General features: G+C 36.8%; 1 protein-coding gene across 1 annotated transcript; it reads right to left on the reverse strand.

Annotated features, from left to right (window-relative positions):
- Nucleotides 1–4,221: 4,221 nt before the first annotated feature.
- Nucleotides 4,222–5,861, reverse strand: LOC131641459 (embryonic protein DC-8-like). The gene is made up of 2 exons (XM_058911752.1): nucleotides 4,688–5,861; nucleotides 4,222–4,576 (listed from the first exon to the last, which is right to left on the reverse strand). The coding sequence occupies exons 1-2, from the start codon at nucleotides 5,771–5,773 to the stop codon at nucleotides 4,346–4,348; spliced, it is 1,317 nt and encodes a 438-aa protein (XP_058767735.1). The 5' UTR covers nucleotides 5,774–5,861; the 3' UTR covers nucleotides 4,222–4,345.
- Nucleotides 5,862–16,031: the final 10,170 nt, after the last annotated feature.

Below are 16,031 nucleotides of genomic sequence, written 5' to 3' on the forward strand. Positions count from 1 at the left end.
AAAACGCAATCAAGACTACATGAGCTCACCGGGTGAAAGCCTAGTGATATTGTCTACATGACATCACTAGAGGTGAGTTACCTGAGAAGTGCATCCTATATGGTACCACTACCTCACCATACCAAGCACGCAGATGTTTACCTGCTAGAGGAACGTCATAGAAGACCCTCTTAGCGCATCGCAATGGTAGCTCAGGTGCGTAAGACATACCAAGAACACACAACAAGATATCCCAGACCACACAGCAAGGCACGAACTAAAGATCACGCAGCAATAGTCGTGGTCTTAAGCGATTTATCATCTATTAGCCAGGCCTACTCCGATTCAAGCATATACACACATCACTGAGATCACACAGCACGGTATAAGCCATCACACAGGAAATCACATCCGAATGTTCAACCAAAACAAACGGGAAACAATGCATAATTATACATAACATTACATGTGATTCACAACTCATCAAACATGCAAACCAATGTCATAACCATAGTGTAATCATGCATTCAATCATCATATAAACATATATTCAATCAATTAATCTAATGATAATTCTCGATCCAAAACAAGAGGCTTTCGGTTCCCAATTCGGAACGAAACTGCACTCAAGAAGGGAAAGTATAAATTCTGCATCAGGCCAGTTCGCTATGCGAACCTCCAACGAAGCCCCGATTCGCTACGGCGAGCAGTAGCGAGCTCCAGCGAATAAATCAAATCAAATCCCAGACTTATTCGCTACTCGTTCACTACAGCAAACCATTCGCTACAGCGAACTCTGCTTCACCCAGAAAATTCAGAACTTCTATTTACCTCTGCACTTCCTAAATATGATTAAGAGTCTAAAACTCAGGTTAAGATGACATCATACACCCTATAAGCCAAGGTTGATATCCTAACAAAAGATCAACACAAGATGTAGTATTCTATAGACATAATCTCAAGGCTATAAGTGCTTATTCCAATATCATGCAACACCTAATCATATGCCATAATTTATACCTGCATTAAAAGTATTGCATTTAAGAAAAAAAAACAAAGAGCACTAAAAGACTTTTCTAACGCTCCCGACGGTGCTCCGTTTTGAGTTGTAGAACTCAAGTTATGGCCGCTTTAGTGAAAACACAATTTGTGCAGTCTGCAGTCATTCGCTGCAGTGAACACAGAGTTCGCTATAGCGAACCTGACAGTGCAGAACACGGATTTTAGGGTTCTAACCTCCATTTTTGCATCTCAATCAATCCTAATTCAAACTCAAACATGTAATAACGATCCAATACATTTATTATCATAATGAGAACACATTTTTATCAATTGATCAAGCATGCAAAGCATCAAACTCAACCCAAAACCCAACATGCATACATTCCCAAACTACCTACCCAAGTTCTATCTAATGGAACTCACCTCATGCCATGGAGATCTTGGTTTGCATGGTAGAATAATGGAGATGATGATGATGATGCTGATTCTGAGTTTGGAAGGATGAAGAAGATGATTCTACCACTTGATCATGGTTCTTCCTTCATAGTTGTTAAAACTTCCCACACATGCAAGAGCTTGATGAAGATGATGAACCTCTCTCCTCTTCTCCAAGTTTCACGATCCCGCTTCCTTTCTCTCTTCCAAATTCTGATTTTGCATCACATAAGAATGAGGTTTGTATCCAAACAAGCCCTTAAGTGGTTCATGCCATGATCAATGACCATATTGCCCCTTAACTATGTGAAAGTTACCGGTTTGCCATGTAGTTCCAATCTAACAATTTCCCTTTGATTTTACAAATTTCTCTTAGTCCTTCATAGTGTATAAATATACATGCTTAGACAATATGGGATATTACACTTATGGTCAATATTTAATTTAATAATAAAGAAAATAATCTTACCAAATGTAAAAAGATTTAAAAGTCTATAATACTTTATTTTATCATACCATGTTTTCTTTTTCCCTCATATATTAATTAACTTTGGTAGTTAACTTGCCATATAAAGTTAGTTTTATATTCAATATAATTTTGTTTTTTATTCATAGAATGGAACACGTGTATTCAATGAATAAAGATTGATTCAACCCTTCCTTTAACAACTCAATACATTAATTTCTTTTAAATTTATTTCATATATATATATATATATATATATATATATATATATATATATATATATATATATATATATATATATGATCTACAACTCTTATTTACGCACCTTCTTACATTATATTATGAACAGTGTGAAATGGAATAAAAAAACTAGGAAATTTTAAAAAAAAAAAACTCCTATATAGGAGCCATGGAGAGCATCAGAAAAAATAAGATAGCATTAAAATGGATTAAAAATACCACTCCATAAAACTTTTGTTCTAAGACAAGAATAAAAGAGTTTCTTAGAAAATTATAGTAGGTGTCCAAACCTTGTGGGATTAAGGCGTATGCAGTTCTTTTTGCTTTAGATGATACAATCCCTTCACCATGTCCATATCTGTATATAGCTAAAAATTATTTTACAAGTTTGTGTTGTTGCCACAAGTTGTATTATCCAATAATTGGATTGATCAATTTTGTTTTTCTATAGAAGAAAGAAAAAAAAATCAAGCAACCCTTGACATGATCAATGAAAATAATGAAGAAATATGATGGGAGCTTGCACGTATTGAATTATCATGCTTCTGACAGCCTCATTCTTGAGAATGCATTTCTGAAACAGATTTGGATAAAGAGTTGCCAAACGGCCCCTACCCAACCAACTTGAATTCAAGAAATTAGCAACATTTTCGTCTTCTAACTTAATTGTGATTTTTCATAAAGATTTTTACTTACTAACATCAAATCTCTCCACCAAATTGAATCTTTAGAGTTAGTATACTCATCAACTAAACTCCAAAACCTTTTCCTGAATTCTCCTCCATATCTTGTTTGCAACAATCCTTTCCAAATAGCCTCCTCATCGTACATAATTTTCCAAATCCATTTTGAGAGCAATGCGTGATTAAAAGTACATATATCTTTTACTCCCAAACCACCTAACTCTCTAGATTTGCATATTGTTTCCCAACTCACCCAAGCCAACTCTCTCTTCTCCGCCACATCGTTCCATAAAAAATTCTTTTGAATGGATATAATCTTCTGCATGACCTTGGCAGGTATGTAGAAAAAAAAACAGTTGGTAAATAGGAATGTTGGTCAAAATAGAAGTTGGTGAATTAGAATGTTGGTCAAAATAGAATTCAGCTGGATTACTCTCCCTCCTACTGATAGAAATCTACCCTTCCAGCTCGATAACTTAGATTTCAACATCTTGATCACCAGATTTCTAGAAACTTATCTTCCTACGATTACCACCAATGGTTATACCCAAGAATTTACATGGAAATTGTTCAATTGTTCAATCTTGCAGTCCAAAGTGGTGAAATACCAAAATACCATACAACTTACTCTTACTCAAATTTAATTGTTCAATTATAGGAAACTTGTAACTCGAATTGGAGAAGGCTATATTCCACATCATCTAAGATTTTAAAACCACTATACAGGTTCCCAACAACAGCCTGCCTAACCATACCTACCAAGCCTTCTTCAGAGTCTACATCAATAGTAGGGTTTGAATATTGAGATTCTTCTTCCACTACATTCATAATGTTAACATCATTGTTGACAACATCATTCACATCATCATAGCTTACTAAGACCACCTCCAATGCTAAGTTTCACAAATTCCTCAATTTGTTTTCCACCTGGCAGTTGCTTTTTGGCATACCCATTGCTACAGCTGGACATCGAATAAAAGAGATACAACGTTCTTATTTTCTGTTATGGAACCCAATATTCATTTATAAAGTAAAATTGTTATAAAATTTATTATTATAAAATTTAATATGAATAAAATATTCATTTATAAAGTAAAATTGTGGGACCCAATATGAGTTCTTCAGAGTTGCACTATTGGAATGAAAAGTTAATTGAGTTGCTTTAAGCTGAGGTGGCTTAATAGATCCCACAAAAAACCCAAAAATAAATTCATGGTTGGAGATGCTCTAATAAACCTCTAGAAAATGTCAAGATAAATATAATTAATATCACTAGAAAATGTTTTTATCTCTCCGTTCCAAACGTAACAACATAGCTTACTAATAAGCCTCTAAAAAATTCCTCATGCGTAAAGAGGTCCCATTAACAATGTTAAGATGAAGATTTATTTTGGTGAATAATTAATAACATTGATATTAAAAACAGTAAACAACACAAAATATTATTATTACAAAACACATTATATTACAAAAGAAACTAGTGATTATGTAGTAGTAGATATGTAGCAACAACATTCCATATGATGATAGATGATCATGATCATTTTCTCTCACGACGAAGCTCAACATGAACTGTGCCTTCTTCCTCCAAACGTCCCATATCACTCTTATTCACTCCCGTTGCCGCTGCTGCCCTCAACCCATCCGCCACCACTCCGGGACGACTCTCATCCACCTCCACCACCACTTTCTCTCTAGCCCTCCCTCCTCCTTCCATCCTCAAATCACCCATTCTCATCCTCGCATCTTCCTCACTCTCATGAGGCATTTCCTGTACACACCATAATAACACACTATTAAAATAGATAGACACAGACGCCAGACACGAAACTAATACTAATAGTAAAAGAAGGTTGAAAAGTGATCAAAAAAGGTAACAAACCTTAGTTTCATCTTTCTTCCCAGCAAAGAAACCCATAGCTCTTTTAGCAGCATCAGCAGCAGATTCCTTCAACTCCCCAAGCTTCCCTACAGTAGCATCTTTCCCTTCTTTAGCTTTCTCAGCAGTATAATCTCTAAACTCTCCAGCTTTATTCGCTGCAGCATCTTTAGCTTCCCTTGCCTTCTCTGCAGCATGCCTTCTGGACTCCTCTGCTTCCGCTTCCCTCGCCTTCTCTGCAGCATACCTTTGTTCATTTTCCCTTGCTTTCTCTGCAGCAAACTTCTGTTTCTCCTCCCACGCTTTCGCTTCCTTGGCTTTCACTGCGGCATATTCAGCATACTCTTCTGCTTTATCAGTAACATCTTTTGCTCCTCTTGCCTTCTCTGCAGCATTAGCAGCATACTGTCCTGTTTTATCGGTAGCATCTTTCGCTACTCTCGCTTTCTCTGCAGCATAATCAGCATACTCTCCTGTTTTACTGGTAGCATCTTGCGCTCCTCTCGCTTTCTCTGCAGCATCAGCAGCATAACGCCCTGCTTTATCAGTAGCATCTTTGGCTCCTCTTACATTCTCTGCAGCACTACCAGCATACTGCCCTGCTTTGTTAGTAGCATCTTTCGCTCCTCGCGCCTTCTCTGCAGCATTATCAGCATACTGTCCAGCTTTACTAGTAGCATCTTTCGCTTCCCGTGCTTTCTCTGCAGCATAATCCGCATACACTCCAGCTTTATTCGCAGTCCCGGCTTTCTCTGCACCATAATCTGAACTTTCTCTCACATTTTCATGAGGTTGGTTACTCCTTCCAACAACAGCTTCTTTCGCTGCATTGAACATTGAACCAATAAAACCTGGTTTCTTCTCTTCTCGTGCATTGAATCCACTTTCTCTTGCTTTATTAACGTCTTCAAGATCCTTAGCAGCGAGTTTCGCTGCTGCTTCAGCTCGTGCTTGTTTGAACTGTGCTTCAGACCGAAGATTGTAACCTTGTTCTCTTTCGTTTGTTCTGTTTACTTCACCGATGTCTTTTGCTGCTAGCTTTGCTGCTGCTTCGGCTCTGTCTTCCTTGAATTCTTTACTTGATGCCATTGTTCTTGTGCTTTGAATATGATAACCAAGAAATCTTGTGCTTTGAATATGATATGATAAATATTTGAATCTAGTGAGTTAGAGTGCTATGAATTTTGATGTATATATATGTGAAGAAAAGAGAGTCGGTGTTGAATATTACGTGGAGGAAATGGTTTAACCATGGTGACACGTGTAGAAAACTTGGTCGGTAATTTTGAACATTGTTGTATACATGCATGTAAGTGTTACACGTAGCATGACAAGCTCCTTCGTGATGACATTTATCTTCTAAACAAGTAATGTGATGTGTTTCTTTGTTTCAAAATATTTAAAAACTGAATCTTTATAGGAATATTGTGGTGCTAATTGAATCTTTGATTTTTTTTTGTTGTTAACCTACCGGTATCCGCGGGGGGAAATTGAATCTTTGATTTTGATTACATGAAGATCATGATGTGAGGAAGAAGTTTCACATTTATTAAAAAATAAAAAAATAACATTTTATAAATGAGAGAATTCACATATATGGTGGTGTAGTTGCCTCAAATAGATCAACTATAAAATAAGTTAAATAGTTTTAGAGTTCAATGATAGCGAAGTCGAGTGGCTAACAATTATATTTGTCTAATATTTCTTAAATAACAAAATCAATCTCTATTAATGTTAATACTTTGTGAATTGTGATAGGCAATTCACAGTTAAAGTTAAACTCGCGGGTAGAGTCTAATTAAGGAAAGAAGTAGAAACGAGTAGAATCACTTATAGAATCGTGTTTTCTTTTATAGATTTAAGTAGACTCACATAAAATAGAGTCGTGATTCTAAGCCTATATGTTTTTTAGAATTTTTTATTAAAAAATAACCTAAAAAATGGCCCAAATTCTCTGAAAAAAAATCTCTTTAAAATTTATAAAACCTTTATTCTATTGTATGACGATACGTTTAGAATTAGAAACTGTGAAGAAGATTTGTATCATCTATCTTAGTTTAGTTTTGATGAAGACAAAAGAATTGAAGAAAAAGATTAAGATATTTATGAGCAAGTGTTGACCTATGATAAAGTTAATCAAGAAAAAAATCAAGTTATAAATGTAAGTGCATCAAAACTATTCAAATATTATCTTTAAAAATTTGTTTTTTCAATTTTTAAAATAGTGTATTCGGTTAAGACATTGGTGCAATCGATTATATAAACATTATGTTTTTAGTCAATTGTGTCATTTGAACCCGTCATAACAGCACATTAAAACAACCACAATTCACATCGGTTAGAACCAGTGTTTTAAATTTGACTTTATTTCTATTTTGTGGTTGTTTGAAACCATTGCAATTTTATTGTTTGTTTGAAACAACTCACTGGTTCCAAAATTGTAGCAGTTTGATAGTGCTACTAATTTATTGTTGTTTTTAAACAACATATTATTTTAAAAAAAAAAAATCATTGTTTCCAAATCATTGCCAATGATCATGAAACTTTTCCAAAATATTGTATCAAATCAAAGAGACATAATGAAATGTATTTAAGAAAAATATATTAGTTTTTCAATTACCTCTTGCATACATCATTTTTACATAATCCAAACAAGTTTTTGAAGTGTTCATATATCCATCAAAATTGAAATTTTATGCATAACTTTCATTTTATTGAAAAGAGTTTCATTCATATTATTTTGAGTAGTTAAGTATATATGTTTGGATTGTGATCAAGCGAAAGAGAAGATCAATATCTACATAATTGATTCAAGAGCAAAAACTTCTACATACGTTATCGAAATTTGGTTATTGATCACAAAGTGCTAAGTGATCATTGTTTGACATTAAAAGTGGTGTGCTTTTGATTCAAGTGTAAAAGAAAGTTGTGTGTTTTCTAGTTTATGTTAGAAAAGTGTATGAGTGACAATGGTGTGTGGTTTTTACAGATTCTAACATAGTGAAATCTCTCTCACGGAGTGTGAGGGGACTAGATGCACCCTTGGTTTGAAAAGGAAACTAGTATACATCTTTATGTTCTTTACTTTCTGCACTTTAATTTTCTTTTATTCATGATTCAAAATAGCCATTACATCTTATTCTAAACCAGAAAATTAAAAAGAAAAGAAACTTGCTTAAATATCAAGAAAAATCTAGCAAGTCTAATTCAACCCCTCCCCTTAGATTACACACTTAATACTTACATTTGACATCAGAGCATGTTATATGTAACATGTTCCTAAAAGATTCAGAATGGTTTCCATAAATTTGATTTTTAGAGACGGTGGTAGTAACAATAAACCTCCATTCGTTTGTGGTGAATACTTTGATTTTTGGAAAATTCATATGAAGGCACATCTCAAAGCACAAGGAATCGAAATTTGGGATGCTGTAGAAACTGGTATGTTTGTTCCAACAAGTATTGTCAATGACGTTGGTACACCCAAAATAAATATTTCATGGGATGAAGATGATAAGAAAAATGTTCTCTACAACAAGAAAGCAATAAAATTACTTTAAACGGCCCTTAGCATTGATGAATTTTTCCGTGCCTCTCAATGCACAATGAAGGATAGAAAAACACTTAGAAAGGGGGGGTTTGAATAAGTGTAGCTTTAAAAACTTGACAGATAAAAATAAATTGCACAGTTATTTTTATCCTGGTTCGTTGTTAACTAAACTACTCCAGTCCACCCCCGCAGAGATGATTTACCTCAACTGAGGATTTAATCCACTAATCGCACGGATTACAATGGTTCTCCACTTAGTCAGCAACTAAGTCTTCCAGAGTCTTCTGATCACACACTGATCACTCCAGGAACAACTGCTTAGATACCCTCTAAGACTTTTCTAGAGTATACTGATCCACACGATCACTCTAGTTACAACCTGCTTAGATAACCTCTAAGACTTCCTAGAGTATTCTGATCCACACGATCACTCTAGTTCCTTACAACTTAATGTAATCAATTCTAAGAGTATTACAATTGCTTCTTAAAAGCGATAATCACAAACTGTGATATTTCTCTTAACGTTTAAGCTTAATCTCACTAATATATTACAACAGCAATGTAGTGAGCTTTGATGAAGATGAAGATTCTGAGCTTTGATTTGAACAGAGTTTAAGCAAGTTAATTTGAGTTGTTTTGGTGCAGAATCGTTAACCTTGCTTCTCATCAGAACTTCATATTTATAGGCGTTGGGGAAGATGACCGTTGAGTGCATTTAATGCTTTGCGTGTTCCGTACAACATCGCATTTAATGTTATACGCTTTTGTCAACTACCTCGAGCCTTGTTCACGCTGTGTCTACTGACGTAGCCTTTAATAGCTTTTAACGTTCCTTTTGTCAGTCAGCGTAGCTTGCCACTTGTACTTCCTTCTGATCTGATGTTTGTGAATACAACGTTTGAATATCATCAGAGTCAAACAGCTTGGTGCATAGCATCTTCTGATCTTCTGACCTTGAAGTGCTTCTGAGCGTGATACCATCAGAACTTCAGTGCTTCTGTTCTCTTGTTCTTCTGATGCTTCCATAGACCCATGTTCTGATTCTGCTTCGACCATCTTCTGATGTCTTGCCAGACCATGTTCTGATGTTGCATGCTGAACCTTTTGAGACAAAGCTTCTGAGCGCTGAATTATGCGTACTCTTTATATATTTCCTGAAAAGGAAATTGCATTGGATTAGAGTACCATATTATCTTAAGCAAAATTCATATTATTGTTATCATCAAAACTAAGATAATTGATCAGAACAAATCTTGTTCTAACAATCTCCCCCTTTTTGATGATGACAAAAACATATATAAATGATATGAATTTGCGATCAGAAAGAACGGACGGCAAAAGACAAATTACACAGCTATAGCATAAGCATATGAATATGTCTCCCCCTGAGATTAACAATCTCCCCCTGAGATAAATAATCTCCCCCTGAAATAAATACTCGAAGAACTTTAATAAAAGACTTCCCTGATTATTTCGGTAGAGACGATCATATAAGCTTCTGTCTTCAGAAAATTCATAGCTTCTGACTTCTGCTTCCATTTGACAGCTTCAGAACTTGAATTTCTTTAGATCTCTAGAACACTCACAGCTTCTGATTCCTGCTTCCATCTAGGACAGCTTCAGAACTTGAATTTCTTTGATCTTCTGAACATTCACAGCTTCTGACTTCTGCTTCCATCTAGGACAGCTTCAGAACTTGAGTTTTCTGGATCTTTAGAACATTCACAGCTTCTGATTTCTGCTTCCCTCGGATAGCTTCAGAGCTTTGAATTTCTACCAACATCACTTCATGCTAGATTTGTATCAGAACATTGTTGAATGTACCAGGGCATCATCTGAGCATCTCTACATCCTGAAATGTTACAGAACAAAAACTAAACGACAAAAGTCAGCATGAACGAGTCAGAACATAAAATGTATATTAGAACACATTATATGTATCAGAGCCATATAGGCTGAAATAATGTATCAGAGCAAATAGAATGTTGTCAGATCAAATAGACAAATATGGATCAAATTCTATTATCAGTGCTTCTGATTCATTCTTCTTTCTTGCTTCTGATCTCTGAAGCTTGATAGCACTCAGCTTGCTTCAGTTTCCATGGTTTTGCTTCTTGTGTTTGCTTTGAAGATTCTCTTCACTTCTTTATACCTGCAAAACACTTAAACCATATAGAACTTGCAGTTCTTGTTAGTAAATGTGTGGGAGCTTTACCCAGCAACTGATAGATTAATCAAATCATTTATCATTCATTTATCTTCTCCCCCTTTTTGTCATAACATCAAAAAGAATATTTCAAAAGATTCAGATGAATAAAACGACAAATAAAATCACTGGAATGTAAAACAAGGAAAGTTTTCATTGATAACCAACAAGAAGGATTACAGGAGAGGAATGCAGGAAAAACAGATGCAACAAGGAAAGAAAAACTACTAAGACCAAAGGACTAAGATCCTAGCCTACGCAAAATCCGCGCCAGAACATCATGAATCCCGTCAGTGCTTGTAGCTTGTCTTGCCATGAAGGAGCGAAACTCAGTATTGGCTGCTTCTTGCGCGTCCAAACGAGAAGCCAGCATAGCTTGATTCTGATGAAGAGTTTCCAAGGTCTCCATCAGAGCTGAGGTTTCACCAGAAGAAGAGACACCTGAATTTCTGCCAAAAGGGACAGCAATCTCAGCAGGGTGATCTTCTGGGAGATCTTCAGCTTGTGCATCTTCCATTTCCTCATCTGAGTCTGACTCAGAAGTAGCCTTAGCATATTCTGGTATAGGCAGCTCAGAAGTTCCATCTTCCAACGCTTGAAGAATAGCTGCTAGGTTTGTTGGAGGAGTAGGACCAGCAACTTCAGCAGGATAAACCACTACTGGAAAGACCATGTGAGGTGCTTTTTCAGAAGGGTTCATTCTGAACCAGTTGAACAGCCACTGAAAATCTCCAGTCAGCACAGGAAGCCATGGTCTCCACACCACGATGTCTCTGCAGAGATTTTCTTCTTCCAACTCATCTGCTGGTATCTTCCCTTCAAGAACACTTCTGTTCCTGATGAGATGGTGATGGCTGCTTTCACCAACTTCCAACCGAAGACCACGAACACCAGGAGCTTCAGACATAATCCTTCTCTGAGTGTCTGTAGCCTTAGCCAGAAAATCCTGACGAAAGGTATTCAAAGGTTGCTTGTAGCATACTCATCCAGATGGTTAAGGTGAGCAGCACCTAGAATCTCCAACCAGCCATTTACATCAGAATGTAAAAGCTCCAGATATGATTGAGTGGTAGGGGTTGGAGGGTTGACAGTGAACCTGGAGTCGGGAAGAACAACACTATAGGGATTAGGTGTTCTGGTGGGAAAAGGGTGTGAGAGAGATGAAGAAATATCTGATGGAAGGGTTGAAGGGGAGGAGATATCAGATGGTGAAGAAGGTGGTTCCGAGAGGATGAATGAGGAGGAAGAGGTGGTGGAGGTCTTTGAAGAGGGAGGTGATTGAGGGGTACCGTCAAGGGGTTGATACACTTTGAGAGGGTCATAGGTGATCCTTACTCTTTTCGGTTTGGTTTCTGGATCAGCAGTTGCCTTTCTCTTTTGTTTCCGATCATTATCTTGATTCCCAGAGCTTGACGATGGATTCATGATGAAGTTGCAGATATTGGAAACTGCTAGGGTTAATGATATGAATGTAAAGAGAGAGAACGAAGGAGAAACTGTATGCAAAGTGAGAGAAATATAAGAGGGAAAAGAAATGTTTGAAGAATATAAAAAGAAAACTGAAAGAGAGTTAATGATGAAAAGCATTTAATGTTACGTGACGTGAGGAGAGATAATAATGACAAAAGACGTGATTTGCACAGTTACCTAAGTAGACGTCCCCTCAACTGCACGCACGCTTGTCCAGGAGTAGTGAACACGTGTTTACCATCTGGATAGCCAGTTACAGCTGTTTTGCTTTTAAAGAGATTCTAAATCAACTTAGACAGTGAAACGTTAGTAATAACTGAATCACAATTCTAATTGATTTCAATCAGAACTTCTTAAGAGAAAAAAATTTCATTTCAGAAGATACCCATATATAAGAATTTCTCATCTTCTAATTCTGGGCTTGTTTCTGAAGACTCATTTTGTACCGATTATATTGAATCCATCTGGTCTAGGAACAAGATCCCAAACATCATTCCTTGTAAACTGATTCAGTTCTTCTTGCATAGCAATTATCCAGTCTGGATCTTCTAGAGCATGATCAACAGAAGTTGGCTCGATCAAAGATACAAGACCTAATTGACAGTCTGCATTGTTCTTAAGGAATGCTCTTGTTCTGATTGGATCATCCTTCTTTCCAAGAATGACATCTTCTGAATGACCAGAGATGAGTCTGGATGATCTTCTGACAGATGGTTCTTCAGATATGCTTAGATTCTCCAGAGAAGCTGATACTTGATCTTCAGATTCTTTGCTTCTGAGAAGCTCTGCTTCTGATGCGTTGCTTCTTGGCTCAACAGCTTCTGATATATCAATATCCCAATCTGCAAAATTATCAAACTGCTTTGGTTTTTCAGAACCAAGCTTATCATCAAACATGATATTGATTGATTCTTCTACAATCAATGTTTCAGTATTGTATACTCTGTAGCCTTTTGAGCGTTCAGAATATCCAAGAAGGAAACATTTTTGTGCTTTGGAATCAAACTTACCAAGATGATCTTTAGTGTTCAGAATAAAGCATACACATCCAAAAGGATGGAAATATGAAACGTTGGGCTTTCTATTCTTCCATAATTCATAAGGAGTCTTATTTAGAATAGGTCTGATAGAGATTCTATTCTGAATATAGCATGCAGTGTTTATTGCTTCTGCCCAGAAATGCTTAGCCATTTTGGTTTCATTGATCATGGTTCTGGCCATTTCTTGCAGAGTCCTATTCTTTCGTTCTACAACTCCATTTTGCTGTGGAGTTCTAGGACAAGAGAAATCATGGGCAATACCATTTTCTTTGAAAAATTCTTCAAAGGATCTGTTCTCAAATTCACCACCATGATCACTTCTGACCTTTATGATTTTACACTCTTTTTCAGATTGAATCTGAATGCAGAAATCAAAGAACACTGAATGAGTCTCATCCTTGTGTTTCAAGAATTTTACCCATGTCCAGCGGCTATAATCATCTACGATGACTAATCCATATTTCTTCCCTCTGACAGATGCTGTTTTGACTGGGCCAAACAGATCAATGTGCAAGAGTTCTAATGGCCTTGAGGTAGAAACAACATTCTTGGACTTGAATGCAGGTTTGGAGAACTTGCCCTTCTGACATGCTTCACAAAGAGCATCTGATTTGAATTTCAGATTAGGGAGTCCTCTGACAAGATTCAGTTTGTTAATCTGAGAAATCTTTCTCAAACTAGCATGACCTAATCTTCTGTGCCAGACCCACTGCTCTTCAGAAACAGACATAAGACAGGTCACCTTCTGACTCATAAGATCTTGCAGATCTGTCTTATAAATGTTGTTCTTCCTCTTGCCTGTAAATAGGATTGAGCCATCCTTCTGATTTACAGCCTTGCAAGACTCTTGATTAAAGATTATATCATAACCATTGTCACTCAATTGACTGATAGATAAGAGGTTATGTGTTAATCCTTCTACAAGAAGTACATTAGAAATGGAAGGAGAGTTACCAGACTTTATAGTTCCAGAGCCAATTATCTTGCCCTTCTGATCTCCTCCAAACTTGACTTCCCCTCCAGACCTAAGCACCAGGTCTTGGAACATAGACCTTCTTCCTGTCATGTGTCGTGAGCATCCAGAGTCCAGGTACCATGACATGTTGTGCTTTGTCCTTTTTGCAGTCAAGGATATCTGCAATAGGAATAATCTTATCCTTAGGTACCCACATCTTCTTGGGTCCTTTCTTGTTAGTTCTCCTCAAGTTCTAATTGAACTTGGGTTTAACATTGTAAGCAATAGGAGGAACAGCATGATAATTCTTAATGTGAGTTCCATGATATTTCCTAGGTTGTGTCACATGCTTTTTAGTGTGTGTTATGTGAAAACTTTGAGCATGTGAAGTGTGCCTAATATCATGGGAGTGGCCATACTTGAACTGATCATACAATGGCTTGTATGTGAATTTCATTTCATCAACAGGTTCAAGTTTGTATGGGGTTTCACCCTCAAAACCAATGCCAACTCTTTTGTTTCCAGACACAGCATATATCATAGAAGCTAGCTGACTTCTGCCAATACTTCTAGATAAGAACTTCCTGAAACTTAAATCATATTCTTTCAGAATATGGTTTAGACTAGGAGTGGATTTTTCTGAATCAGAAGGAGATCCAACATTATTGGATAATTTTAAAAGTTTTTCTTTTAATTCAGAATTCTCCAACTCAAGCTTCTTTGTTTCAAATTCAAATAGCTTTTTCAGCTTTTTGTATTTGAGACTAATCTGAGACTTGAGTTCCAGAAGTTCAGTTAGACCGGAAACTAACTCATCTCTAGTAAGTTCAGAAAATACCTCTTCAGAATCTGATTCTGATGTAGATTCTGATCCGTCATCTTCTGTCGCCATCAGCGCACAGTTAGCCTGCTCATCTTCAGAGTCTGAATCATCTTCTGACTCATCCCAGGTTGCCATAAGACCTTTCTTCTTATGAAACTTCTTCTTGGGATTTTCCTTCTGAAGATTTGGACATTCATTCTTGAAGTGTCCAGGCTCATTGCATTCATAGCACATGACCTTCTTCTTGTCAAATCTTCTGTCATCAGAAGATTCTCCATGTTCAAATTTCTTTGAACTTCTGAAGCCTCTGAACTTCCTTTGCTTGGTCTTCCAGAGTTGATTTAGCCTTCTGGAGATCAAAGACAGTTCATCTTCTTCTTCAGCTTCTGATTTTTCAGGATCTTCTTCTCTAGCCTGAAAAGCGTTAGTGCATTTCTTGATATTGGATTTTAATGCAATAGACTTACCTTTCTTTTGAGGCTCATTTGCGTCCAGCTCTATTTCATGACTTCTCAAGGCACTGATAAGCTCTTCCAGAGAAACTTCATTCAGATTCTTTGCAATCTTGAATGCAGTCACCATAGGACCCCATCTTCTGGGTAAGCTTCTGATGATCTTCTTTACGTGATCAGCCTTGGTGTATCCCTTGTCAAGAACTCTCAATCCAGCAGTAAGAGTTTGAAATCTTGAAAACATCTTTTCAATGTCTTCATCATCCTCCATCTTGAAGGCTTCATACTTCTGGATTAAAGCTAGAGCTTTAGTCTCCTTGACTTGAGCATTTCCTTCATGAGTCATTTTCAAGGACTCATATATGTCATAGGCCGTTTCCCTGTTAGATATCTTCTCATACTCAGCATGAGAGATAGCATTCAGCAAAACAGTTCTGCATTTATGATGATTCCTGAAGAGCTTCTTCTGATCATCATTCATTTCTTGCCTTGTCAGCTTTACGCCTCTGGCATTTACTGGATGTTTGTAACCATCCATCAGAAGATCCCATAGATCACCATCTAGACCAAGAAAGTAACTTTCCAGTTTATCTTTCCAGTATTCAAAGTTTTCACCATCAAATACCGGCGGTCTAGTATAACCATTGTTACCGTTGTATTGCTCAGCAGAGCCAGATGTAGATGCAGGTGTAGACTTTTCACTTTCATCAACCATCTTTTACTGAAGCGTTTTTCTCTTCCTGAATCTTTTCTAAACACGGTTAAGTGCTTGCACCTTAGAACCGGCGCTCTGATGCCAATTGAAGGATAGAAAAACACTTAGAAAGGGGGGGTTTGAATAAGTGTAGCTT

Source organism: Vicia villosa, unplaced genomic scaffold (genome assembly GCF_029867415.1).
Source record: "Vicia villosa cultivar HV-30 ecotype Madison, WI unplaced genomic scaffold, Vvil1.0 ctg.003769F_1_1, whole genome shotgun sequence".
In the NCBI taxonomy this organism is placed as follows: Eukaryota; Viridiplantae; Streptophyta; class Magnoliopsida; order Fabales; family Fabaceae; genus Vicia; species Vicia villosa.